The 26,601-nt window shown below is 36.8% G+C and overlaps 1 protein-coding gene across 6 annotated transcripts in view; it reads left to right on the forward strand.

The window, feature by feature from the left end:
• The window catches only part of KANSL1 (KAT8 regulatory NSL complex subunit 1), a 175,392-nt gene that overhangs the window by 103,412 nt on the left and 45,379 nt on the right, over nt 1–26,601 (forward strand). For all 6 annotated transcript variants that reach the window (XM_070226067.1, XM_070226063.1, XM_070226064.1 and 3 more), the window contains 2 exons: nt 11,059–11,200; nt 20,357–20,458. In XM_070226067.1, the coding sequence (XP_070082168.1) occupies nt 11,059–11,200; nt 20,357–20,458 (244 nt within the window). The remainder of the gene's footprint in view (nt 1–11,058; nt 11,201–20,356; nt 20,459–26,601) is intronic.

The raw sequence follows: 26,601 nt of genomic DNA on the forward strand, positions 1-26,601 counted from the left end.
GTTAAGGATAACGCAAGTTTTGTCCTGATCGGATCCATCCAGTTGAAGCAGGTTTGGTATAGTATAAGGGATGGGGAAGGAGGAGTACCAGTTTTTAACATAGTAAGTTTGAAATGCTTTTTAGACATTTAAGTGGAGATGTTGAATAGGCAGAGGAATCTGGAATTCTGGGGAGCAGTCTCTGCTAGAGATAAGAATTTGAGAGTCAGAAACATAAATGATACTTAAAGCTATGAGATTGGATAAGAGCACCTAGGAAGTGAGTGTAGAAAAAAACATTTGGAGATGTGGGCAGTTGGAGTCTTAGAAGGAATTCAAAAAGGCAAGAGAAAAACCAGGTTAATGTGATGTCTTGAAAGACAAGTGAAGAAAGTATTTTGAGGAGGAGAGTGATCACCTGTGTTAAATACCGCTGGTAGGTCACCGATGATAAGGACTGAGAATTGGGCATTGGATAGCACAGTGGAGTTTATTGGTGACCTTGACTAGCAGTTTCAGTGCAGTAGTAGGGGTGGGAACTGGGATTTAGGAGATAATGGGGGAGAGAAATTAGATATAATGAGTATTTGTTGTAAAAAGGAAAGAGGAAAAGGAGTAATAACATTTCTCTTGGCCTCTTATTGTTAGCTGAACTCCCGATTCATTGCCTTTGCTCTTGCTGCAGGGCTCACCTGGTATGGTGGGTGGGAGAGTCAGGAGCCTGACTGGGCTGCCTTTTTTTTTTTTTTCTTTTTTTTTTTTGGCTAGTTTGGAAGTCAGAAAGCACCAGGTTACCTTCTGTTGAGTGTGATTTTTAGATGCCTTGTGACTATGTTGTTCTTCTAGTCCTGAGGTCCCTAACCAGTCCACCTTCCTCTTTCCGCCTTTCAGTTTTTCTTTGCCTGCCTCTTGTTTTATTTCCAGGGTTTATAGTTGTGTTTAGCAGGGATGAGCTGGGAGCGAGGAGTCTACATCCTCTTGCCTGGACCAGAAGTTGTATTTATTTTTAAGAACTGATAAATTAAAAGATTGATTTTTGATTCAGCTTCCTTTTCTTGTAGATGTATCCTTTGTTCCTCACCCTCAGTGGCTCTGAGTCATATTTCTGAAGATAAGATCTTGCACACTTCTTACAGAAGAACCATCTGAGAGACTTCTTATTCATGCAGATCCCTAGGACTCACTTAAACTCTTGGATATTTCTTGTACACACTGAAGTTGGAACATCACTCCTGGAGGTTGAACATTGATAAGCACTTTTGTTCTTTCATCTTTGAATTAGCTGGCTCAGTGATGGTAGCTAGCTAAGTGGCAGCACTAGGATTTGGCACTTAGTGTTCACTGATTCCGCAACCATACTCTTTCGAACAAGCTGTATTTTATCTATTTTTAAAATGAGGAAAAAAATATTTCTCTATAGGAATTGTTATTATACAGTTAATCTACTGGGCTAAATACAAAGATTTCTTTGATGGTTCTAGAGATGGCAAGAAACAAGTTCTCCCCATGGAATAAAAAGTGCTGGCATCTCCCTTCCCTCCTTCCCCTTCCTCCACCCTCCTCCCTGTCAGTGCATTGTACTGTTCTACTCCACTCTCCTTTAAGGAGCCCAGGACTAGGGACTTGGGGAATGGCGAAGAGAAGTGGATAGTTTTTTTTCTTTCAGTCTTAGTTGTGATGTTTGTGAGAAGCTTCTAAGTCCCCTGCTGCTTACAAGAGTTTCTTTAAGTTGTAAGATGTGATCCTTGTCAGCCTCTTGCTTAAGTGAGAGATCTGGATCAAATAATAGCTGCTCTTATACTTAGGGCTTGTGAGTGAATGGGATTATCTAACTATTAAAGATTTTCAAAGGAGCAATTAGTACACATACAGAATTTGAATATTCTGACCTCAGTCTGATTTTTGAAAGGTTCTAAGATGGAATCCACTCTAGAAAGATGGACTCTAGGCAGAGAAGTAGACAGGAAATTGATTGGTTCACCCTTGAGAGGCCACTCTGGAGTAGCTGTTCTTTGAATAACTGAGAGCCTTTCAGTATTACTTTGTCATTTTGCTTTATTCTTGAAACATAACAGAGTTCTGTTCTCTAAAAAAGACAAAGTAACTAGGCCAGTGTTTTTTGGTAAATCTTCATGCTCAGATTCCATGTCCAGTGCTATAGCCAGCCAAGAAGAACTGTAAGCCACTTCCATCCTTTCTTGTTGTGCTGTATTTTTCTCCATTAGAACACTTCTTTGTGTCTAAGGCATTCTGGGTCTTTCAGGCTTCACTTAGATGTTTGAAGATTAAGTAGGATAAGCCATTGGCTAAATAAGTCTCATTTTTCAATATTTCCCAAGAATTCCTTATTTGTAAACTACATGCATGCAGATATCATTGAAAATTGATCTACACTTGAAACACATGGTAGTGCCCATAAGAAGGCATGGGTAATCTAGTTGAAGATCAATCATGTGTGTGGTATGACTTGGGAATACAGAACACATACATAACAAGATAAGAGGATCACACTAAGTGTGAAGAATACAAAGTAATGAATCGTCAGATACAGTTCACCAAGAAAGACTTTCCCAGAGAGAGGTGAGTTTTAGGAATATAAGATACCCCTGGACCGTTCAGGTTGGAGACTTGAATGGGGTATGACAGATTGGTGTATTGTACTTGGCAGATTATATATTATGTATATGTTATCATGTTTAATAAGAGTCTAGGGCAGGGGCCGGCCCGGTGGCGCCAGCAGTTAAGTGAGCATGTTCTGCTTTGGCAGCCCAGGGTTCGCTGGTTCGGATCCCAGGTGCAGACATGGCACTGCGTGGCAAGCCATGCTGTGGTAGGCATCCCACATATAGAATAGAGGAAGATGGGCACGGATGTTAGCTCAGGGCCAGTCTTCCTCAGAGAAAAGAGGAGGATTGGCAGATGTTAGCTCTGGGCTAATCTTCCTCGGGGGAAAAGAAAAGTCTAGGGCGAGCCCCAGTGGCCTAGTGGTAAGTTCGGTGCATTCCACTTGGGTGGCCTGGGTTCAGTTCCCGGCTGCTGATCTACACCACTTGTCTGTCAGTGACCATGCTGTGGTGGTGACTCACATACCAAAAAAGAGGAAGATTGGCAGCAGATGTTAGCTCAAGGCGAATCTTCCTCAGCGAAAAGAAATAAAAATTATAAGTCGGACATGTGGGCGTTGAGGGGAGTTTGAAGTACCTTAAATAGTTCTTTAAAAATTGGGTGTGTTTTAGTACCCATGAACATGTGGAAACTGAGTATACAAAAGTACAAATAATTTATCAGCTGATCTTCAGAATAGTAAGTAACAAACTAAAGGTAGTAGAAGTGTCAGTTTATAAAGTTCAAAAGTGTGGACTTCGTAACAAGGATTTACTCAGTATGATCCACAATGTGGGAGATTCTAAAGGACAGATAGCTCTGTTTCTTCCACAAATAAGTTGCAAGGAAAAAAAGGAATTCTGTTGCAAATTTGAGATATATTAACCAAATGCAATATGTAGATGTTTTTTGACTTGGACTTGAACAAACCGGTTGAGACGGTCCAGGAAATTTGACCAATAACTGGATATTTGACAGTAAGGAATTACTGTTTTTTAAGTTATGAAAGAATATATATGTATATTTTTAAGTGATTTATCTTTTAGAGATACATATGGAAATATATACACATGTAATCATCTGATGGCAGGGAGTGGCTTCAAAATTAATCCGTGAGGATGGGAGGTTAATATTATAATTGAGGAAGGATTGGCCAAGAGTTGATAGTTGTTGAGGTTAGTTGATGGTTACGTGTGAGTTCATTATCCTTTAGCTTGTGTTTGAAAATTTTCATTTAAAAAGAGTCTAAAGTAAATGAACATGGGCCAAGATAAGGACTGCTTATATTGTTTCATAAAATTAACATGGATTACAGAGTTCTATGTAATCTGGCCTCCCCTACCTATGTCCAGTGTCACCTCCACGATTTCTTCCCTTTGTTCACTTTCTGAGCTCCAGCTGTATGACCTGTATATGTGTCATTTCTTCTAAGACACACCGCAGTCCCGAGTATCTTCTCTCTCCGTCTCACATCCCCTACCCCGCAACCCCTCAAGTTTGCCTGTCCAACTCCTAACTTATCTTTGGAGCTTCAGTTAAATGTGTATGCTACAGAGACATCTTACAGATCCCCCAATGTAAATCTGAAGTCATAGTTATGATCTCTTAGCTTACATTTTGGGTGATTGTTTGTTTATTAACATTTGTCTTCTCCGTTAAATTCTAAGCTTAATGAGCCACAGTTCTTGTTTGATGTTATTATATCTCAGCACCTAGTATAATTCCTGGTAAATAGTAGGTGCTTAAATAATTTGTTAAACGGAGTGGGGACAGGAGGAAGAGTTCATGGTGGGTTGAAAGCTTGGTTGAAATAATCTGCCAAAATACACAAATCTCATTTCAATTTCAGAGGTAATCTGGTTTAAGCAGTAAGACACAGGGTTAAATGTTCAACCCCCCAGAGTCTTTATCAGGATGAATTTGCAGTTTAGAATTGGCTCTGGTACATTTGTTTCCTCTTACTACAAACCTCTCTAGAAAGCTGATGTAACCCACTTAGAGTGACAGATGCAAACTGTCTCTTAAGCTATTATCATCTAAGTTTTACTTTACAGCTAAAATGTGGGATATTTGATGCTAGAAAGTTTGGTTCTTTTTTTCCTCCTGTACTTTATGTCTTTCATTTCTTTAAATTTGGGCAGAGAGTAATGTCACTGAAGTTGTGGCTGAATACAGTGTCTGTTCTAAGGAAATGCTTGTGTTTTTCTGTTTAGAGTGGAACTTCCTTTAGATGACTGTGAAGACTGACCCTCAAGAAATTCAGTTTTGTTGCTGACTGTGAAAACACCTATTGCTTGCATTTGTTTGCCTCTTTGAGATTTCTTTTCATCTCTTTATTTCTCCTCTTTTCCCTTCCTCTTTGGCATCTTTTATAAGGAATTGAAATCCAAGGTTACATTTATTAAATAGGTGTTCTTTTCTAATACACATATTGTACTTTGCAGTTAGTATTACATCATTTTATGACTGCGACAGTTCTGCGAGGCAGATGTTGCTGTTATTTCCAGGGTCAATTTACACGTCTCGGATCATATAAAGTAAATAAAAGTGAGATCTTGGCTTGAACCTCTCTCTTCCTGCTCTTTCCTCTACTCGTTTCATGCTCCTTTTGAGCTCGGTAGTGAATACTTGTATGTACATTTGGGGTTTTTTAATGTGACTGTCAGTAATGTCAAGATTTTCTATTCCTGTTCCGTAGGGCCCCTAACTCTTACCCTGGATACTGTGAATCTAGGAACTGTATGCTCTGGATGTTCGGAGATGATATCAATTTTACTTACTCTAATTCTCTTGATTTTATAAGTCATCTAAAGAATTTGGAGATTTCAGAATTTAGGTGTCTCAGACTTTCTTGTGTGCTTGGAAGTAGCACACAGCTCTGTTGGATAATTTATCTGCCAGTTTTTGGCTGAAACATAGTACTGTGTAACTTGCTGTGACAATTGTACTTTTAATTTGTTAATAGAATCTTTGTTTGCTTAATAAGGGAAGAACTGGAGATAGGACGGAAATCAAAATCAAAGAAGGTCTTTCCAGCATATTCGTTGTTACTTTCATGAGATTTCAAAAAATTTCTAGATCAGGGAAAAGTATAATCTGCCAGCACTGTTCTACTTGACTGACAGATTTTCCCGTCTTGGAATAGAACCAGATGACTTGACTTAAAGGCAGAGCTAGGTCAGCTGTTTCACGTGGTTCAATGCTTTAGCTTTTAGCACTACTTTTAGACAAGTCATCTTTTGCTGTAGTTTACCTTTGAGAAAAAGGAAGTAACTACCACTGCTGTCTCTTGCTCTGCTGTCTGTGGCAGTGCTGTAGACATTGAAGTCAAATGCCCAGAGTTGAAGTATTAGTAATCTCTTCTGTTGAACTTACTGACAGTAAGTTGGCAGTAAGGAGTCTAGTAAATCCTTATGTTTCTCTGTGTTAGCAGAAATTACATTCCTTAGTCTAAGGTTTTATTTTAGCAAAATTAGTGGTGATCACCTCTTGAATTAAGTGATTCAGATCGTTATCTCTGTGGTGCAATAGAAAAGCTTTTATCAGTGACACATTTGGGGATTCAATGTATAATTTCTAATTTGTAGTAAAAACAGAAGGAGCTTGGACCCTACATTTCATAGAAGTTAAATCTCCTTACATAAAAGTGCCTGGGTTGATCTGTTTGTCCTCTTCTAATGAAACGTTTCCATTAACATTACCATTCAAGATGATTTTTAAAGAATAAAAAACAAAAGTTAGTCTCCCCCCCCCCCCCACATTGCCCAACTTGTAAACTGAACCATGAATTTTCCAGTACTTTCCACTGTATAGTTTCTAAGTGTTTATAAATATAGGAGCTCTTTTAGAGGAAATGATTTTTTTGTTCAAGTAAATACAACAAATATTCTGTATTCTTGGATCCCATAGAACATCCTACGTTATGGATATGTGGTAATATTCTACTAACCTTGTAAAAAGAACTACCAAAGCATAAGTTCAGATAGCTAAAAAAGAAATTTATTTATCCAGCTTATGCTGTTCTATACAAATAAATATTGATACATAGCTGGCAACATTAAAATTGAGTATTCATGTAGTGTTACAAAAGCAAATATTGGTGCTATATTTTCCTGCATTTGAGTAAGCAAAAAGCAATTCGTAGTGTAAAATTTTAATGGGTTTTTATACAGTGAACACAGACAAAAAAGATTTACCAATAAAACATTTATAAAAGCCGGGAGCAAAATAAGAGTTAAAATCAATTCCCACTCAGGCAGTAGCCCAGTACGTGTAGACAAATACTTTGGTACCAAATGGGATAAAGTATACAGTAGAATATCTCAGAAGGCATTCTAGTATCCTGCGCAGACACACAGTTAAAGCAATTATTTCCCTAGTTAGGACAAAGTAAGCAACAGGATGAGTTGAAAGACTCATCAGTGTTGGAATCCACATCTTTTCCTTCCTAATTGATAATGACCACATCAGAAACCAGTTGATCATTATATAAGTATCATTCTGCAACCTTAGTTACATGTTCTTTTGAAGTCTATATTTAAACTTGTCTCTAATAATAAATCAGTGTCTCTTGTTTTTGAGCTGTAAATTATCACAGTAATAAATTTACCTTTTGAATGTTAGGGGGGAATCCCACCTCTACCTCAGGTAAACTGAGTTTCTGTGGCATGTTGTTTTTGTTAAGGAAAAAAGTGTATAAGATGTGAAGCTCTTACTGTGGCAGTAATGTTTTGTGGTGTTCTCCTCTGCCACTGGGATGTGGTAACATCTTCATAGCTCAACACAGACTTGTTAACTGTACACCTCTCACCTTTGCTAACAGTTCAGCTTTATGCCCATATTGCTGGTTTTTTGAACATCCCGCTTGGGGTGGAGTTTTCCATTTTTCATTAAATTACAACATTGTGACAACTGTCTATTGAAAATCACTTGCAGTTCTAAACTGTCATGAAAAATATATTTGTAGAATGAAACCTGCTCATAAACTGGGGATTGCTAGTATTCCCTTAATGCTGCCTCTGTTTAGTTAATTAGCCAGTCTCCAAAAAATGTTATCAAGAGGCTCAGTTTTATATTTGTATTTAGAAGAATATCTGTATAGTAGGCCTGTTAGTTTTGACCTTAGAAAACTTGAAAGGAAGGGGCCATTCCTTAATATCAAAGAAAAAAGTATTTATTCATCAAAGTTCTTGTGAAGTGAAATATTTTAAGTAATTTTCTTTTCCTTTTGTATTCTCAGACTAACAGACTATCTGTATAACAAATTTTCTTTTTTTTTCTTTTTTTCATTGATGCCAAACAAGAAAGAAAATTCTTTTGGTGAAGATATGTCTAAATTCAGAGATAACAAATAGATTTCCTCTTTCCTGCCAATTTAGAGTGCATGGTGTCCTGGAACGCTGTCATGAGAAGGCTTATAAGCTAAGTTCAGGAACGTTGGGAGAGACTGCCAGGATTCTTTGTCCACCAAGGGTGACTAAGGAGGAAGTACTGTAAATTTGCCAAGAAATCATCTGTCCCTTGCTTTGGTTTTCAACATTAGGATTTTATTTTGGCTAGCCATTCTCAGTTGCTAAAACAAATTTGTGAATAAACTGTCATTAAATGGATGTCATGTTAATTTTATTAATCACTTCTTGGCTTCCAGTTGCTGTCTTTTACAATGTTTGACTCCCCTTCTACTTTATTTCCTTGAAGACTTAGGATTTGAAAAGAAGCAGAGGCTCTCTTTGGTTCCTTACACATAAGAGAGACAGGAAGAAATAAGGTTTGAGGGGAGTTTAATTAGGAAAAGTAGTATGTGACTTACGTTAAGAGCAGTATCTAAGGAGGTTATTGGAGTAGCCCAGTGGTGGTAGACGAGGACTTGATGCTGTAGGAGCTTCAGAAATGAACCTGTAAAACCAAGAGATTTCGCAGAATAGGAAAGTGGTGATCCTTGGAGAGCAGTGAAAGTTGGAAATAGGTTATGAGGGTTAACCAGCTTTGCCTCTTTTGGAAAAGAGGAGGACATTTTATAGTTCAGAAATAATCCAGAGGTTGTACTTGACCTCTTGAGATTCTTTCCTGAATTTGGGCTGTAACTAGACCTGCAGCCAACGTTGAACCAGATAATTATACTTAAAAAAAGAAAATATCTTTGTATCTTGTACTGATTCCGTCAAGATTAAGGAACTACAAAATGCCTTGCTTCTCACAGTGGTTGACTTGAATGGCTTATATTTGGGCCATATAAAAGTTAGTAAAATACCATTGCTACTCTTAGTCTTAATTATTATGGTATGGTTAAGTATTAACTCATTTCTAACCCTACTGTGATCAGATTTGTTCTCTTTTACTATTGATGTTATGTTGTATTTCACCCTATCAGTGGACTAGGTTAAAGTTCACTTACAGTCACTTAAAATTTTTAGTAGTGAGTATATATATCCTGATTGGGGGTGGGGCTAAGGGCATGTGATGGCTTTTTGTTTCTTGAAAAAGAATTTTTTGGAAGATTATAATTATAGAATATATTAGATGCCATGTACCCCCTCTATTTGGGAATGTTAAATTGTTGCTATATTTCTATCAGACTTTTTGTTTTTAAAGAGAAGTCAGACATTACATTACAGGTAGAGCTAAAATTCAACTTCTCCATTCTCCTTCCTAGAGATAATGGGGACCCTGATAACTGAATTTGTTGTGTATCACTCAGTTCTATGCATATTTTTCTGCATTTACTATTTGTGTATTGGTAACAATCTTTATTATTGTATGTTTATTCCTTTTAAATTTTCATATAGTTTTTCCATTCCACATTGTTGAGATTTAGTCATGTTAATATATACAGTAATAATTAAATTGATAAACAGTATTTCTTTAAATTCTTTTATTACTTGTATGTATCTATAATAGTACTTATTTTTGTTTAGTATATTTTTAGTTATGGCAATGAACCTGTTTCTTTTTTTTTATTGAGGTGTAATTGACATGTACGGTATTATTAGTTTCAGATGTACAACATAGTGATTTGACATTTGTATTCATTGTGAAATGGTCCAACCTATTTCTCTATGCAGAAGAGCAGGTTATGTTCTCGGAAATAGAATTGCATGATGGTTGGATATGCATGTCTTCCACCTAGCCAGATATTTCCAACTTACGCTTCAAAAAGTGATGGTGCCAGTTTTTATTCTTACTGGCAATGTATCTTTTGTTGTATGTTAAAAATTAGCTAAATTTATTTCTTCTTATTCAAGAAATCCTTCTCTGCTGTGACGTCCAAAAGGTACTCTTCTTTGTTAGTTTGGCTTTTCAGATTTAGGAATTCTAAAATTATATCTAGGAAGGGAACTAATTTTACTTTTTCTCTGTAAAGAGCTGTCCATTTCAATACCATTTATTGAATAGTTCAATCTTTCCCCGCTGATATGAATGCCATCTCTTTTATACATCCAGTTCTAAGTTTGGGGGCTCTCTATTCTGGCTCAGTGGTCTTTTTGTCTTTCTAGACTGCCTTAATTATTATAGCTTTACAGTAAGTCTGTAGTGTGAGTTTCCATCATGCTTTCTTCAGAATTTCTCTACTGTTGGTCCTTTTTTGCCTTGTAAATTTTTGGATCTGTTTGTCAGCTTCCATTAAAAACTCTGTAGGGAAATTTGATTGGAGCTTATTTGAATTTATAGAGAGATATATATATGAAAATTGCCATCTTAAAAAAAATGTATCTCGTGGCCAGCCTAGTGGTGTAGTCGTTAAGTTCGCATGCTCCACTTCGGTGGGTTGGGGTTTGTGGATTTGGATCCTAGGCACAATCCTACACACTGCTCATCAAGCCATGCTGTGGTGGCATCCCACATTGCAAAATAGAGGAAAATTGGCAGAGATGTTAGCTCAGGGCTAATCTTCCTCACCAAAAAACATATGTATCTCATCATTTATGTAGGTCTTTTATGTTTTTCAGGTTTTATTTTCTCTGTAAAGATCTTTTGTGTATAACATTAGCATTTGTTGGTGGTGTGATTAGTGCTTTAAAAAAAACGAATATTTTCTGCTTGTTAGCACATGCAAACACTATTAGTTTTTATATGTTGATCTTGGCAACTTTACTGAATTCTCGATTAGCTTTAATAATTTGTGGCATCTTTTGGATTTTCTATGTAGATAATCTTTATTCTTTATATATGTCTTATATTAAAGTATAGAATATTTCTATCCCCTGAAAAATTAAAACAATTTCAGACAAATTGTGTGCCACAGGATCAGGATACTAGAAGGCAATTTCACCTAGTTAATTTTGGAAGTATCTGTATGTGAAGAGTTTTACCCATGTATGTCCTGTGATGGACAGATGTGTATATATAAAATCTTGGATTTTTCTTGGCACTAGAGTTGATCAGTATAAGGGGCTTTAGGTGTTAAAACCTTCCCACCCCCATTTGGTATAAATGCTGCTGCTACTCTTGGATTTCACTCAGTTTATTTCCTTTTAGGAGGCGCAGGTCAGAATGGAGATGGGCTGCAGACCGAGCAGCTATTGTCAGCCGCTGGAACTGGCTTCAGGCTCATGTTTCTGACTTGGAATATCGAATTCGGCAGCAAACAGACATTTACAAACAGATACGTGCTAATAAGGTAAGGGATAAGTGTCTGGTCTTTTTCAGCCTAGCTAAAAACTACTATTATCCTTTTTTTCCCATCTCTCAATTAATCTTACCTATATCAAAGAGAATGGTTTAATATGATCTGATAGAGTGGTTTAATTTGTTTAAGAGCCTGATGTTGCTTAGTATAGTGCAGACAACACTGTTAGAATATGTTAAATTGAACATGTGTTTAAAACGAAACAGTTTGTATATCTGGACTAACAGGAAACATAAGAAAAAGAGACTATATAATGTAAGCCATTGACTGCAACTGTCATTTGTTGTATTTATGGAAAAGCGGTGATGACTGAGGATTTTCATCTTGCTTTTTTTACTTAGATGCGTTTCTGTTTTACCACTAAGCTTCCATTGCTTTCTTGATGAAAAAATAGCGTTTTTCCTGAAAGGTGTTTAGGGAAAATTAGACATTGGCAAGTAGGATTTTTATTTTCCTGTGTCCTCCTATCTGCAGAGGACTTATTCTTACCATACAGATTTTATCTTTGACAGTAACACTGTGTTATAGTTTTCTTTTCTTAAAAATCAACTTTAAAAGATGTCCTCTGTTCAGTTTGGGTTTGATTGAAGGATAAACGTGCGTGTAAAAGATGTGCCTGTAATAGTGCCTATGTAGCAGGCACTGTTCTCCTTAGTAGGGTCACAGTGGTAAATAAAAACCCTAATTTCATGGAGCTTATATTCTTGCAAGGTATTTTTTGTTATTAGCTCGATGCAGTTGAGCTGCCTGACTGGACACTTGGGTCTAGATAAAGAATCTACTCCTCCTAAAAATAAGTGTCACGACACTTTTGTCCTGCCTTAGTGCTGGTCAAAGTCAAGAAAATTGCTATACTGTGAGGTTTATGCATTAAATTAATTAGTAGGCCAAAAGTTAAAGGATGACCAACTGAGAAGGTGAACAAAATTATAAGAGTTTGAAGTAAAAGTTCGACAGCGTCCTGTATATATCATTTAAGCTTTTATTCCAAAAATTCCGCTGGAGCTTCTTCCAGTTTCTTTTCAAAGTGGGTTTATATATAAATCTCTAAAAGTTCAGTAGAGTGTGTTATAATTGAGGGCAAAGTCCAGAGGATTTACCTGTTTTTCCTTTTTTTTAAAATAATTTGTTAAATTATCCCTATCCTAAGGGAACAAATTAAATTATGACTAACTTCTTTAAAAATTAGCTGGGGCAAATAAGGAATGAAAACTAAAATCATTCACCAAGGGTGGTGAATATTTAGCCTTCCTTATCTCTTCTTCACACAGGAAGTTGAGATTTCTAGAACATGAGCTGGAATGGTGATAAGAATAGCTAGGAGATGATTGGATATGCCTATCCTGAGGAGAGAGACGCACTCTTGCTCTGTCAGGGACACCTCTTCAGTGTCTGTTTCTAGGTTATTATGGCCAGTAGTAGTTTTTATAGCCAATAGTTAAGTGGAAATTTCCATATTTGAGAGCTAAGTCTGTTAGTAACAACTGAGATTAGTACAATGGTAGTCATTTTTGTTGCTTTCTCTCTTTTATATACATTCATAAATATTTGTGTGTTTATGTATATGTTATGTTATATTAGTTCTCCACTATAAAATTATTACGTTTCATCAACCCAAAGATGCTCTTGCTTGTAAGATGCACTATTGTTTTGTGTACCACTAAGAAATTATTTCAGTTAAGCTAAGACATACCATCAATTAAGATGCATCTTGATATAAAAGATGCTGAGATGTGAAAAAACATGTCTTAGAATTGATAAAATACTGTATATCAGTTCTTGGAAACTTGGAAAATACTGGAAGTATGAAAGAGGAGGGGAAAAAACCACCATGAGATTATCTCTGTACCTTTCTCTCAGTTTTGCTGTGAACCTAAAACTGCTCTTTAAAAAAAAGAGACTGTCTTTAAAAACAAAACAAAACCCAAACTCAAAATTAACTCATGTGAACATTTGGACGTATTTTCTTCCACTGTTTTTTTTCTATGCATGTAAATAATTTCTTTAAACATTGTCATGTTACATGTGGACCCTAAACGTTTTCCGGGAAAATATTTTTATTGGCTACATTATATTACCTTTCCTGGTTGACTATTTTAATTATGCTCTTTATTAAAATTATAAAGCATGCCATAATGAACATATTCATCTAAGTCACAACATGGTTACTTCTATGTTCTTGATGCATACTCCAGAGAAGTATTTTGTCAGTATGCCTCAGTTTACAGTCTCACTAGTGCAAGAAGATATTCTTTGTCCACCTTTGGTTCCTCTTTATTCTTTAGCTCATAACTCTGCAAGTGATGACAGCAGTTTTAGGGAACTTTCAGAAGTCTTAGATATTTCTAAATACCTGGAAAGTAGTTATTCTGGAATTTTGTGTATATGTTGATTATCCAAGGGTTTTATCATTCAGGGCATGTAACATATTAAAGAAACATCAGACTTGGACTAGATAATCTTTGGTTCTAGTCCTAGCTTTGCTACCATATAGCTGTGTAACCTTGGGAGGAAAAGTCACTGAACATTTCTGAGCTTCAGTCTTGACTATAAAGTAAGGCATTCTAGATATAGTATGTTTTCTTTGTCTGAAGTCTGAATGCAGTGTTTGTTACAAAATTCTGACAGGAAGAGTAAAAGTAGAATGATAATCCCAATAAGTAATATATCAAGAAAATTCACAACTTTATTAAATATTTATAGGATGTCTTTTTAAAATAAACGTGTTAGTTTCTTGGTGCTCCCATAACAAAGAGCACAAATTGGGTGGTAAAACTTAAACAACAGAAATTTATTTTCTCACAGTTCTAGAGGCTAGAAATCTGAAATCTAGCTGTAGAGAGGGCCATGCTCCCTCTGAAGATTCTAGAAAAGAATCCTTCCTTGCCTTTACCTAAGCTTCTGGTGGTTCTGGCAATCCTTGGTGTTCCTTGGTTTATAGCTACATCGCTCCAGTTTCTGCCTCCGTCTTCACATGGCCATCTTCTCTATCATTGTGTCTATGTCCAGATTTCCTTCTTATAAGCACACAGGTCATACTGGAATTTAGAACCCATACTAAAGGCCTCATCTTAACTTAATTACATCTGCAAAGCTTCTGTTTTCAAATAAGGTCACATTCATAAGTTCTGCATGATAGAAATATTGGAGGGACATTATGTAACCCCGTATAACAAATGAGCAATGGAATTTTCACCCAAAGATACATTAACATAGATTCTGGATGGAAAAGGAGATGAATGGGAATAGGAGAACCCTAAAATAACTTTGTCTTCAAAATTGATATAAAGCAGTTGAAGTTCCCGTCTTCATAGAGTCATAAGGCGTTGTGGACAGCTGTGTCTTGTCTCAGTAGCCCAGGATGGTTCCTGTGGAACTAGTCTACGGTGAGCTTACTAATTTATGGGTAGGGAAGGTTGATCTACTCAGAATGAAATAGGAAAGTGAGTATGTGAAATTGCATCATAATTCTGTATTACAAATTAAGAGGTGATGTTTTCTTTATCTTGTGCTTTGACCATATATTATCTGAAATTGGTAAAGGGGAAGCAATTAACCCAAATATACAACTTAGTTCTTTTCTTTTATTTTTGCTTGCCCTGTATTGTAATCAGGCTTACTTAGCACAGTTCCTTCTACTGTCTCTTCCTTTTTTAGTTTTGGTTCTTACTGTTTTTTTCTTCCTTCTTTTGACTTATGTAGGACAGCTTTGTGTTTCCACAGAGGAATAATTTACAAAGATATATTATGACTGCATGCAACTGTGACCCATCCCAATTCTTTTGGTCTTTATGTAGGAGTTCTCTAGGCTTGGGCAGCCTGGGTATGATCCTGGTTCTGACTCAGGAGTGGTGGTGAAGGATGGGGAGAGTCACCCGGCCTTTTTATCTTGGCCTCTGCCACTTGCTGTCTGTTTTTCAGTGCAACAGCCCTGAGGTTATGTCCCCACAAGGCTGATGCCACAGCCACGCAGCAGTGACCCGTCAGTGTAAATCCAGAATGCTAGGGAAACCTAGCTTGGGTTTGACATGACAGATGTGGAGTGGACCTTTAGGAAGTTTTGTTTGCTAATAATAATCTTTCCTTTCATGACTATTAACTTTATTGAGTACATTTTAGGGAATTTTAAGTAACCGTGTAGATTTCTGTGAAGTCTCACTTCCATCAGCCTCTTCACTTAGGCTCTACCTGTTTTCTGCTCTCACGGTAATTTTCTCTGAACTTCTGTGACAGCACTGTCATTATACTATTTTGTGTACCTATCTGTCCAAGGTAGATGAAGATAAGCTCCGTATGAGTGGAATGTATTTTGCAAGCATACCTCAAAGATATTGCAGGTTTGGTTCCATACTGCCACAATAAAGCGGATATTGCGGTAAAAGCAAGTCACATGAATTTTTTGGTTTCCCAGTGCATATAAAAGTTATTTCTGCTCTAGACTGTAGTCTGTTAAGTGTACAGTAGCATTATGTCTAAAAAAACAATGTACATACCTTAATTTAAAAATGCTTTATTGCTGAAAAATGCAAACTATATTCTGAACCTTCAGGAAGTTGTAATCTTTTTGCTGGTGGAGGGTCTTGTTAGAAAAGAAATGCAATATCTGCGAAGCACAATAAAGTGAAGTGTAATAAAATGAGATATGCCTGTATTTATTTTCTTATTGTTAGGGTTTCATAGCACATGATAGACACTCAGTAAATGTCACCTGAGTGAATGAATTTTAGCTGTTTTGATGCTTTTTATTTGCTGATCCTCCTTTTAGTTGCTTTCATCCTTTTTGATATGAGATAAAGTATAAATGATCTATTGGTTGGTATTATACACTGTAGTGAACTTAATTTTTGGTGGGGAAACAATGCATAGATGAACGTTAGCTGCGTCAGCATAACACTTTAGCACATATGTGCAAAAACAGATTTGATTAAAATTAATATGCATTGAAAAGACTTTTGAACAGATTAATGGGAGCTCCGTTCTTGCTGTCTCATAGGCCAGAAACCTTGGCTTGGTCTCTGGCTCCCTTCCCTCACATCCCAAGAAGCATATTTGCATAGCTAATTGGTTGTTTTCAAATATATATATATCCAGAATCCAGCTACTTTGATCCAACCAACTGTTCTCTCTGCTTCTCCTTTTGCCACCCACTAGTCTTCATGTCAACACAATAGCTAGATTGATCCTTTTCAACCATAAATAAGATCATTTTCCCCTTCTGCTTGAAACTCTCCAATGACTTCCCATCTGAAAATAAAAGCCTAAATACTTAAAATGAGTTACAAGGCCCTGCAAGATTACGTACCTCCCCTTACCTCTTCTGGCATCAGCTCCTACCATAAATTCCACTTGTTCATTTTACTCCAGCCATGCCAAATTCCTTGCACTTGTTAAAATCATGAAGCTGGCTCCAACCTAGCAACTTTTGCATTAGCTCTTTCCTCACATATTCCCAAAGTTTGTTCCCATGTTGTTTCAAATACTTGCTCAGATATCACTTCCTCAGTACAGTTTACACTGACTGCCTAATGGGAAACAGTGCCTACTCCCACTTCTTAATCCTCTCACTGCCCGTTATTTTTTCACTTTATCATTTCACACCTTCTAATGTACTACATAGCCAGCCCTGGGGTCTAGTGGTTAAGATTCTGCGCTCTCACTGCTGCTGCCTAGGTTTGTTTCCTGGTCAGGGAACCACGTCCCCCATCTGTCAGTTGTCATACTGTGGTGGCTGCGTGTTGCTGCGATGCTGAAAGCTATACCACCGCTATTTCAAATACCAGCAGGGTCACCCATGGACAGGTTTCAGCAGAGCTTCAAAACTAAGTCAGGCTAGGAAGAACGACCTGGCCATCCACTTCTGACAAAATTGGCCATGAAAGCCCTATGAATAGTAGTAGAGCATCGTCTGATACAGTGCCTATAGGCTATACCATCTTGGTTTGTGTAAGTACACTCTATGATGTTTGAATAATGACAAAATCACCTAATGATGCACTTTTCAAAATGTGTCCCTGTCGTTAAGCAATGTGTGACTGTATTTTAATTAATACAGAAAGTGAAAGGATGGTGCGCTAGACTGGGCAGGGTTCCACTCTGCTGTACGTAGGGTCACTAGTAGTCAGTGTTGCCTTGACGAAACTGACAACAAAAAATGTACTACATAAAATTTACTTACTCATACTGTTTGTTGTCTGTTTTTGCCTCAATATTAGAATGTAAGCACTTTTTGGGGTGGGTTTGGGTAGGGATAGGTGAGTTGGGGGGTTGAGAAAAGGATATGTCTCTCCTCCTTTCCTCTATCCCCAGCACCAAAAAAATGTTGATGAATGGATAAATGATGGTTTGATTTGAACGAATGATAGAAAAAACAGAAGGGTAGTTAGACCCAGCCTTTAGCCCTAGTTCTGCTGTGGCTTGGCCTATTGACACGACCTTTGATCTGTATCTCTCTGGATCTATAAAATGATGAGGAATAAATGGTTCCTATCAGGTCGTATGAAGCTTTCTCAGGAGGGTGTCTAGTTTCTCAGAGAGGTGTGTTTTAGAAATTACTTAGTAGTTTAAGGAAAAAATTTTCCTTTTGGAAAACTTACCTTCTCACCTGGAAAAATTGAGGGGATAACTTTATACCTAATAGTTGGATTTATTTAGGCTTCTGGCTGTAATTAATATAAACTTAATATTTTCCTGTTCAAGGAAAACATTTTTTAACATAAAACTCAAAAAATAATTGTTATGCATTTCCTTTTTTGGTGTATGACTCTGGGAATATCGGGGAGGATTCACATATATTTGTATTTTATCTGAGTCTTCAAGGAGCTTACCATTGGTTCACATTTAAATAACAAATTGAGACAATGATAAATAATTTGGCCTAAGGTTCTGCCCTGGAAATGAGATTTAAATACACAGAATGTTAGCACAATCACGATGCTTTAGGAAATCTGGCAATGTGGATAGAGCAAGTGGGGGCTCAGTTAACCAGGGACATTTTCTTGGAAGGAGGTGGGACTTGCATTTGACAAGCTCTTAACATTTAGTTGCACTCATTTACCTGCTCCTTTGTAGTAGCCCCCACGTCTCAACAGAAACAACAACTTCATACACTTTCAAATATTTTCTAGGAGGTAATGAGGTAGGTGTAACAATACTTGGAGAAAGTAGTTGGAAATAGATAAGTTAGGGACAGGGACTGGGGGACTTCGAATGCCAAGGTGAGTTTGGGCTAGATTTATAAAGGAAATGGGGAGGTGGTTTGGGATCTTAAGCAGGGAAGATATAGAATGCAGTATTTTGAGAAGGGACTAGTGTGCAAAATAGCCACTGTTTACAAATAGTTTTTACTTTGAAATGGCGAAGTTTGTGAGATCTGTTTTGTGCTTGTGGTTGAGGCAAGAAAATGTTTTGCAGCAGTAGTTCTTTTAGCCAGGGATATTTTATCTTGTAGACTAAGGCAAATGTTTCTTGCTTTCTTAATGACCTTTCCCCTTTTTTCTGAGGAGTCTCCCCTGAATTTTTGTATTCTTATTCCAGAATGGGTAAGTGTTGTGTCTGTTGCTTTCAGGAGAAAAAGATGTACTATCATGCTCCACTTAACAACAAACTACATGTATGACAGTGGTCTCATAAGTTTGGCATATAGCCTAGGTGTATAGTAGGCTATACCGTGTAGGTTTGTGTAAGTACACTCTATGATGTTTGAATAACGACAAAATCCCCTAATGATGCACTTTTCAGAGCGTATCTCTGTTGTTTAGCAACTTGTGACTATATTTTAATTAATTAGTTAATCTTGTGTACTGAGGTAAAATTTCATTGTCCTTCCTTAATGTCCCCCACCTTTTTGTCTCTTTGCATCCCCTATTTCAAAGAGAATTTTGAGTTAGAAAAGACCCAGGGATGGGTCATCTGGTTCATTGGCTCAACCTATGTCATAATGGCCTAAGGAGCTCAAATTGATACAGTCAAAATCTCTAGGCCCTGGAATCTATATTTTAGGATGTTCCCAGGGAAATTCTGTTGCTGAGTCAAGACTGATCAAGTCTAGTATTTTTCACTTTAGAGCTTGCATTAGGGCTTACCAGGGGAACTTTTTAAAAACATAGGATACCCAGTCCCTCCTCCAGAGATTCCGAGTAGATTTGATGTTGGACCTGGGCAGGTATAGTTTGATAAGATTCCACAGATGATTCTAATAAAAAAATTTTGTTAAGAGCTTCTTATCAGTCAGATCTCTTTATTTTCTAGACCAGAGAAAGAGAACCAAAGACATAAAGCCCTGGTCACTTGCATCCCAGTCTTTCTGTTGCACAGTGTCATAACCTGATTTAGTCACCTCTCCGTGCGTTCATAGAGGGACTCGTTTGTGTGGTTGGTTGTTCATAGTAAACTAACTTCTGCCTTTACCAAGCTGGGCCCATGCTGACTGTGGAGAGGATTTGTGGGATCATTTTAAATTTCTTTTTACACTTTTTATTTCCTGTGATGAATGTGAGATCTGAATTTGAAATTGTCAAGCAGGAACCAAATCTAGAGTAATATTTACGCTTATGAGAAACACATGCCTTTGGAACAGTTCTTTTGGTTTTGTTTTGGTTTGTTGTTTAAGTTCTTGGTTTCTGTCTATTGTAGGGACTGTTCCGCCTTTCAGCTGGTAGTTTTGGTGGTTCAGATACAGTTGGTTTAGCTCATCATTTACACTTGTAACACTTGCAGTTTGGTAATCCTTAAGCCACATTTGTGATCAAGTTAACTAGAAAAACTGCATTGCTGCTGTTAATACAGTATAGTCTAGTTGGTAATATAGTCTAAAATACCATACTTTTATAACGATTCCAGATCTGGAAGATGTGAATAAAAGATGCTTAGTGGTAACAATCTATGTAAGTCAGAGCACTCAAGTGCAAGAAAGAGGAAGCTTGGGTCTGAGTCTTAGGCATTACTCATGGCTACTGTTAGGCTTTTTGTTGAAATAATTTTTGGGAAAGCAAAGCTGCTAGTGTGGTGTATTTTGTTTCAGAACCATATGATGAGGGAAAAGGCCTCTGGTAAATCAGTCCCCTGCCTTAACTCTTTTGATATTAACTCCTAAATTAAATGTATAACTCATAATACCGCTCACTTACGCTGTTTCTCTCTCTTCTGCAGGGGTTGATAGTTCTTGGGGAAGCACCTCCCCCAGAGCATACAACAGACTTATTTCTTCCACTTAGTTCTGAGGTGAAGACAGATCATGGGAATGATAAATTGGTAAGTATAAAAGACACAAAAGGGGAAATGAGTGAGAACTCAGGGTGTAGTGTCCACATACAGCTTATCCTCTGTGACAAGGATCCTTGCGTTGGCTGAAGGAAGGGGACTGTATTGCCTTTACCACTTCTGGCATTTCAAGATCTGAATTCCCCACTAGGGCAGCACAGGGCCCCTCCTTCAGCTTGTGTAGCTGAACTCAGAATTTAAAAGCAGCTCCTAATTCTCAAGACAACTGCAGCCAGATCATGTATGGGCTTTATGGAGTATTACTGGGAATCAGGAGACCCTGCGGCTCTGACGCCTTTGACAAGAAAGGTAACCTTTTTGGGCCACTATAAAATGAAAAAGTTGGACTAGAGGTTTAACTCACAAAGATGTTGAAAATGCTATGAGTTACCCCCTTTAATTATATAATAAGGAAAAAACTGTCATTTTCTGTAATCTTCTGTATCTTTAGAGCCTAGCTCAGATCTCCCTCTTCCATGATTCATTCCCTTTCCCTATTTCTCTCAACACCGAAATTAATTTCTTTTCCTTCTGACTTTCAAGAACACTTTTTTGTTTCTTTCTTTCACTCTTTTAGTTTCCCCCGAAGGTCACTGGCTTTTATGAATATTAACATTTCTTGATTTAAGTCATTTGTTGGAAATACCAAAGTCTCATGACAGTAGTTTGAGAGGCTAGTGAGCAGTGCTGGTTCTTTAAGTTGTGCATTAAACCAGCTAGTCTCCTTGTATCTGCAAATCAATAAAGCTTGTTATCCTTTATTATTATCATTGTTAGCAGGGACTCATATGATATGGTGGAAACTAACTTTCTTAATGAGAGATCTTACAGAAAGCCAGCTGCTGATACTAGGGATAAATGCAGAAGACGTTAAGAGATTGATGGTTCTTAACTGGGAATTAGTTTTAAATAAATTAAAGAACAGAATGACAAATTGTGCCACTATTCAGTTGCATAATATGAGTTAATTATATGTTATCTACAGATTTTTTTGTACATGATTTGTGAAACTGTTTTAGGATTGCCCTAGCCAGGATAAAAATTGTTATACGTGAAGAGAAAACATGGGTAAGTTGGAAGGTCAGCTGGTGCTGATGGTATGATAGGTACAGGAAACATGAGACTTGAGGCAGCAAATGCGATTGGGAGTAAGTTTTCTATAGATATTTACATATTTATGAACAGTATTTAGGGATTCCAAAAATTGGGGGGTAATCTCCTATAGTCACATTTTCTCTCACTTCAGCGCTTGTGAAGGATAGGACATAACAGACTGTCATTGTGGTATTGATTCTCATTGTTAATGTTAATACACATTCACTTATGTGTATAGATGCATGCCCCGTAGTAACTTGTCGCTTTCCCTACCCGCCATTTACTTGCAAGTGTATGGCCTATACTAGATTGTAAGATTCTTGAAGGTTGAGACCATTTTCCTCATAGTGTTGACCATAGTCGTTTCCACAGTGTACTGTAGAATGCTTTTTGGATTCAGTAAAATAAATAATGATTATGAGAACAATTGAGTAAGTATACACTGTCACTATGTCTTCAAGGATAGGTTAACCACTCCCTTTCTTGTGGATTATACATGCTTTCTGCAAAATCTTCAGAAAGTGTCTCACTTTCTGAAGTAAACAGAAAGGCACTACATTTCCACTGTTTATTGTATTGGTGGAGTAGGCTGCAAAGCATGTATTGTTTAAAAGCCATTAAGTAACTTAAAGGTCCTTCACCATTTTTAAAATGCCAAATATTTACAAAGCTGTCCCTAATAATGTCCGTTGCCAGGGGAATTTTTCATTGTAGGAGGGCACTATTTAATTTTGCTTTTTTATTGTCCAGCTTCTTTTTTTGAAAAGTGATTTATACCTTGTCTTCTCAGTTTTACTTTAAAAAAATCTTAGGTCACACTTAACAGGTGCCATTGTCAATTTTCATATACACATTTAACCACTGTATTCTCCATTTTTGTTTATTAGTTTCTTTTTCCAACATGGAAGTATTTATTGCCCTTTTTTGGTTACTCAGAAAAAAAATGTGAAGACTTGTGCTTTAAAAATAAGTATGTGAGAGGTGTTTTTTCTTGTATTGTGTTCATTTTTATATTTTCATTTCTGAAACTCACTGGGATTAACAACAACAAAAAACAAAGAAAATTTTCTAAACTGTCAAATACAGTTTCAAGAAGTTAGACGTAATTCTCAAATAGATATATAGTGACTACTGATTAAGGTGGGAATCATGATGGTGGCAGAACCAGCAACAGTATCTTGATGCCAGATACTGATTTGTATATATGATCATTGAAAGGAAGAGTGCTGGAATAAGATTACTCAGTTTCATACAAAATTTATTAATATCCTACAGAAAAGAATAAAGCCTTAACCTTTGGAGTTATGTTTTCAACTAGACACAAATTAATTTTAACTCGTTAGTATTCTAAAAGTAAATGTCCGACTTAAGGCATCTGGGCCCTAATCAGTTATAGATATTAGGTAAAACAAAGTTAAATAATTTATGGAAAGTCATATGATCCTTAGGTGGGCTTGTTAGATAGTAGATAGTGCTACACTGAAAGGACACACAATCATCTTTTTGCCGTATTTCAAGGTGAATGACTGTTTCTTAACAGAACCAATATATATCTGCTTTGGTTATGAGCATGGTACAGATATTGCTGAAACTAAGTTATTCTAAAGGGGCCCAACATGTAACCAAAAACATGGGACACTGGATAATGGGTGAGCCTTTTTTGAGCCATGGAGACAGCAAGGAATATTCCCTAAGATGGAGAGGTGAGTTCTGTTTTTATACCATAGAGTATAGGAGAGAAGAAGGGAAGATCTAAGGAGAAACTCCTAGAAAATACATTTTTAAAATTTTTTGTTTTTTAACTCCTTCAATTTGATTTCTAACTCGAAGGTAGTTTGTGAAAGGTGAGAGTAGTTGGAAGAGAGAAACTAAGGCACTGTTTGTGTACTGATAAATCAGCTGTGTACTGATAAATTCTGATATGAAATAAAAGGCTTTCTGAACAAAGAGGATGTGTCCTTGGAAAGAAGGAATGTAAAAAACTACTGAGAGTTGTTCTCCAGTGTTCTGAAACATGTTCTTTACCTCTTCCTCCACCCCCTTTCCTCTCTTGAATAAATAGTAGTCGCCTTCCTCTGATTAATTACACTTTCTTAATTGGAGGAAAGAGGACTAATGAGTAGAAAAGAGCTAACGTGGAACCTATGCATATTGCTAGGTAGATGAAGAATGCATTTTAAAATTACCAAAGAAAGTCAACAAAATTTCCGACAAAAAGTGTCCTCGGAGATGAGGGCCTCCTTAGTCCATGTGGTACAGGGTTTCTAGAACTGAAATAGAGAGCTGCAGTCTCCTTGATGGGTTTTAATCCCAGCAAGGTTTAGTAAGCACCTTGGGCTTTACCTTGAAACCAAAGAAGGGAGGTAGGAGTTAAAGACTTCCTCAAGACTGAGGGATTCACCATAAAATTAAAGAGAAATCCAAAATAGCGTTCAGTATATTTCTATGAAAGCGTAAAAGCCAGCTCCACAAAATCAAGGTTCATTTGGTGTCTAACCAATCAGAAATTTGCCTGCTAGAGCAAAAATCAACGTGCTTCGGGGAAAATTAACTGAATTTAGAGTCTCTACAACATATCATACACAATGTCTGTATACAATAAAAGTTTATGAGACATATCAGTAAACAGGAAAATGTGATCCTTAGTTATGAGAAAAGATAACCAATAGAACTAATCCTGAAGTGACGCAGCAGTTGGAATTAGGAAATAAAGACTTAAAAGCAACTAATAAAAATGTTTGAAGATTTAAAGTAAAAGATAGCAAGTAAACATGAGGGAGTCTCAGCAGAGAGGTGAAAACTAAAAAAGAAACAAATGGGACTTGTAGAACAGAAATTATAAAATTGAAAAGTACAGTATCCAAATAAAAAATTTACTGGTCGTACTTAAGAGCAGATTGAAAACTACAGAAAAAAGGGACAATGAACATGACGGCAAATCAGTAGAAATTATCCATTCTGAACAGAAAGACTGAACATGGTACTGGGAAACAGTAAATATGTGTACTTAGAATTCTAAAGGGGTGGGGGGAGAATGGTACAGCAAAAAAATTGAGAAAATAATGGCTGGATATTTGAATGAAAAAGATCAATTTACAGATTCAAGAAACTCAGAGAGTAGTAAGCATGAGAAATATAAAGTGGTGAAAATCCAAAGGTGAAGAAAAATCTTACAAGTAGCTAGAGGAAAAAAAGATAAATTTCATATAAGAGAACATTGATAATGATTGATAACAACTTATCAGAAAGTGGAGGGCAGAAAACAATGGAATGAGATATTTAAAAATGGAATGAGATATTTAAAATTGATGGAAGGAGGGACCTGTCACTCAATCTATACACAGCAACAAGAAAATCTTTAAAAATAAAGATGAAATGAAGTCATTTTTAGGTAAAGGAAAGAAAGCTGAGAGAAGTTGTTGGCAGAATATCTGCACTGAAAGAAATGTTAAAGAAATTTCTTTAGGCTGAAGGCAAATAATACCTATTGGAAACTCAGATCTATGGGGAATAAAAGGACAGGAAAAGGTATACTTTATGAACAGTAAGCATAAGAAAGCTATTGCGGGTATATTAATATTGGCAAAATAGTTTTTAGGACAAGAATTATCAGAAATGACATTTTACAATGATAAAGGGATCAGTTCATCAAGAAGACGTAACAGTCATAAAGGTGAATGCTTCAGATACACGAAACACAAAATATGTGCAGCTAAAGGGACAGAGAAATCCATAATCGTGTTTGGAAATTTTAACATTTCTCATTCAGTAATTGATATAAGGACTAAACAAAAAAATCAGTGAAGATGTAAAAGATCCAAACAACACTACCAATCTCCTTGACCTGACTGACCTTTTTCCCCACACTTGTCATACATACCTTCTTGTGTAAATAGGAATAAGAATACAAGTTTTTAGTGCGTTATCTGCATTTCTAAAATCTAAAGATCTCTCAGAACCAGAAGTTTTTTTTCCCCCCAAGTTCTGCGTCAAACTCATTTGGTGGCAAAATTTGACCTGAAGTAATACTTATAAGGCTGTTTTTATTTTTAATTATCCGTAATTTTGAAGCAGGAATATTAATGTATTTGATTTTTTTTAATTAAGACATTTTTTAGAGCAGTTTAAGGTTGACAACAAAATTAAGCAGAAGATACAGAGATTTGTCATACATCTCCTGCCCCACACATGCATAGTGCCCCAGTGTCAACATCTCCCACCAAATTGGTACATTTGTTAGAATTGATGAGTGTACCGTGGAACATCACAGTCACTCAAAGTTCATGGTTTGCATTACAGTTCACTCTTTTGTATGTTGTCTGACTTTGACATTGTGTTTGATTTTTGAGGCACTTACCTATGTGCAAGGTGTGACTTTTAAAAGTCTATGAATTTCCACAGCCATCTGCCCTCTAAGGGTCTTGAGGAAGAGTGGGCTCTGTTCCTACCTCTTCAGTGTTATTGATAATTAACTATTGAAGAAGTGTAATGTGCTCATGGCAGTGTTCAGCCTGTAATAAACATTTGGTAAAAGCTCTTTGTCGTCCCAGACCGTACTGTGCCTAGGAAACACCTATAAGCAGAACCAGATATCTTCTTTTGAGGGCTTCATGTTCTTCCATTGGTCATATAAGCGGGGGAATAGAGTGGGGAAGAATTCTTGGTTTTTCTAAGGGAGGTCGGGAAAGGTAGCTTCATAGGGAAGGATTTACTTATGCCGAGTCCTGTGGACTTGCTGAAGGATGTTGTAGGGAGTGAGTTCCAGCAGGGGAGGGTACTGTGTGTATAATTTGAGAGAGCTTGGCTTATAGGGGAAATACAAATACTTTTCCATGATGGGGTATTGGGCGATTGAGCCAATTTATAGTGGATTTTGTCTTTATCTTAATGAGCTTATACTTTATCCTGTAGGTGACAGGAAGTTGCAGACTGTTACCAGATTTGTACATGAATGAAATTTACTTTATTTATTAATGCTGGGTAAATTTTTCTTTTTTCTTTTTAAGAAAATTATTTTAAACTTACAGAAAAGTTGCAAA

The sequence above is a fragment of the Equus caballus genome, chromosome 11 (assembly GCF_041296265.1).
Source record: "Equus caballus isolate H_3958 breed thoroughbred chromosome 11, TB-T2T, whole genome shotgun sequence".
NCBI classification, from domain to species: Eukaryota; Metazoa; Chordata; class Mammalia; order Perissodactyla; family Equidae; genus Equus; species Equus caballus.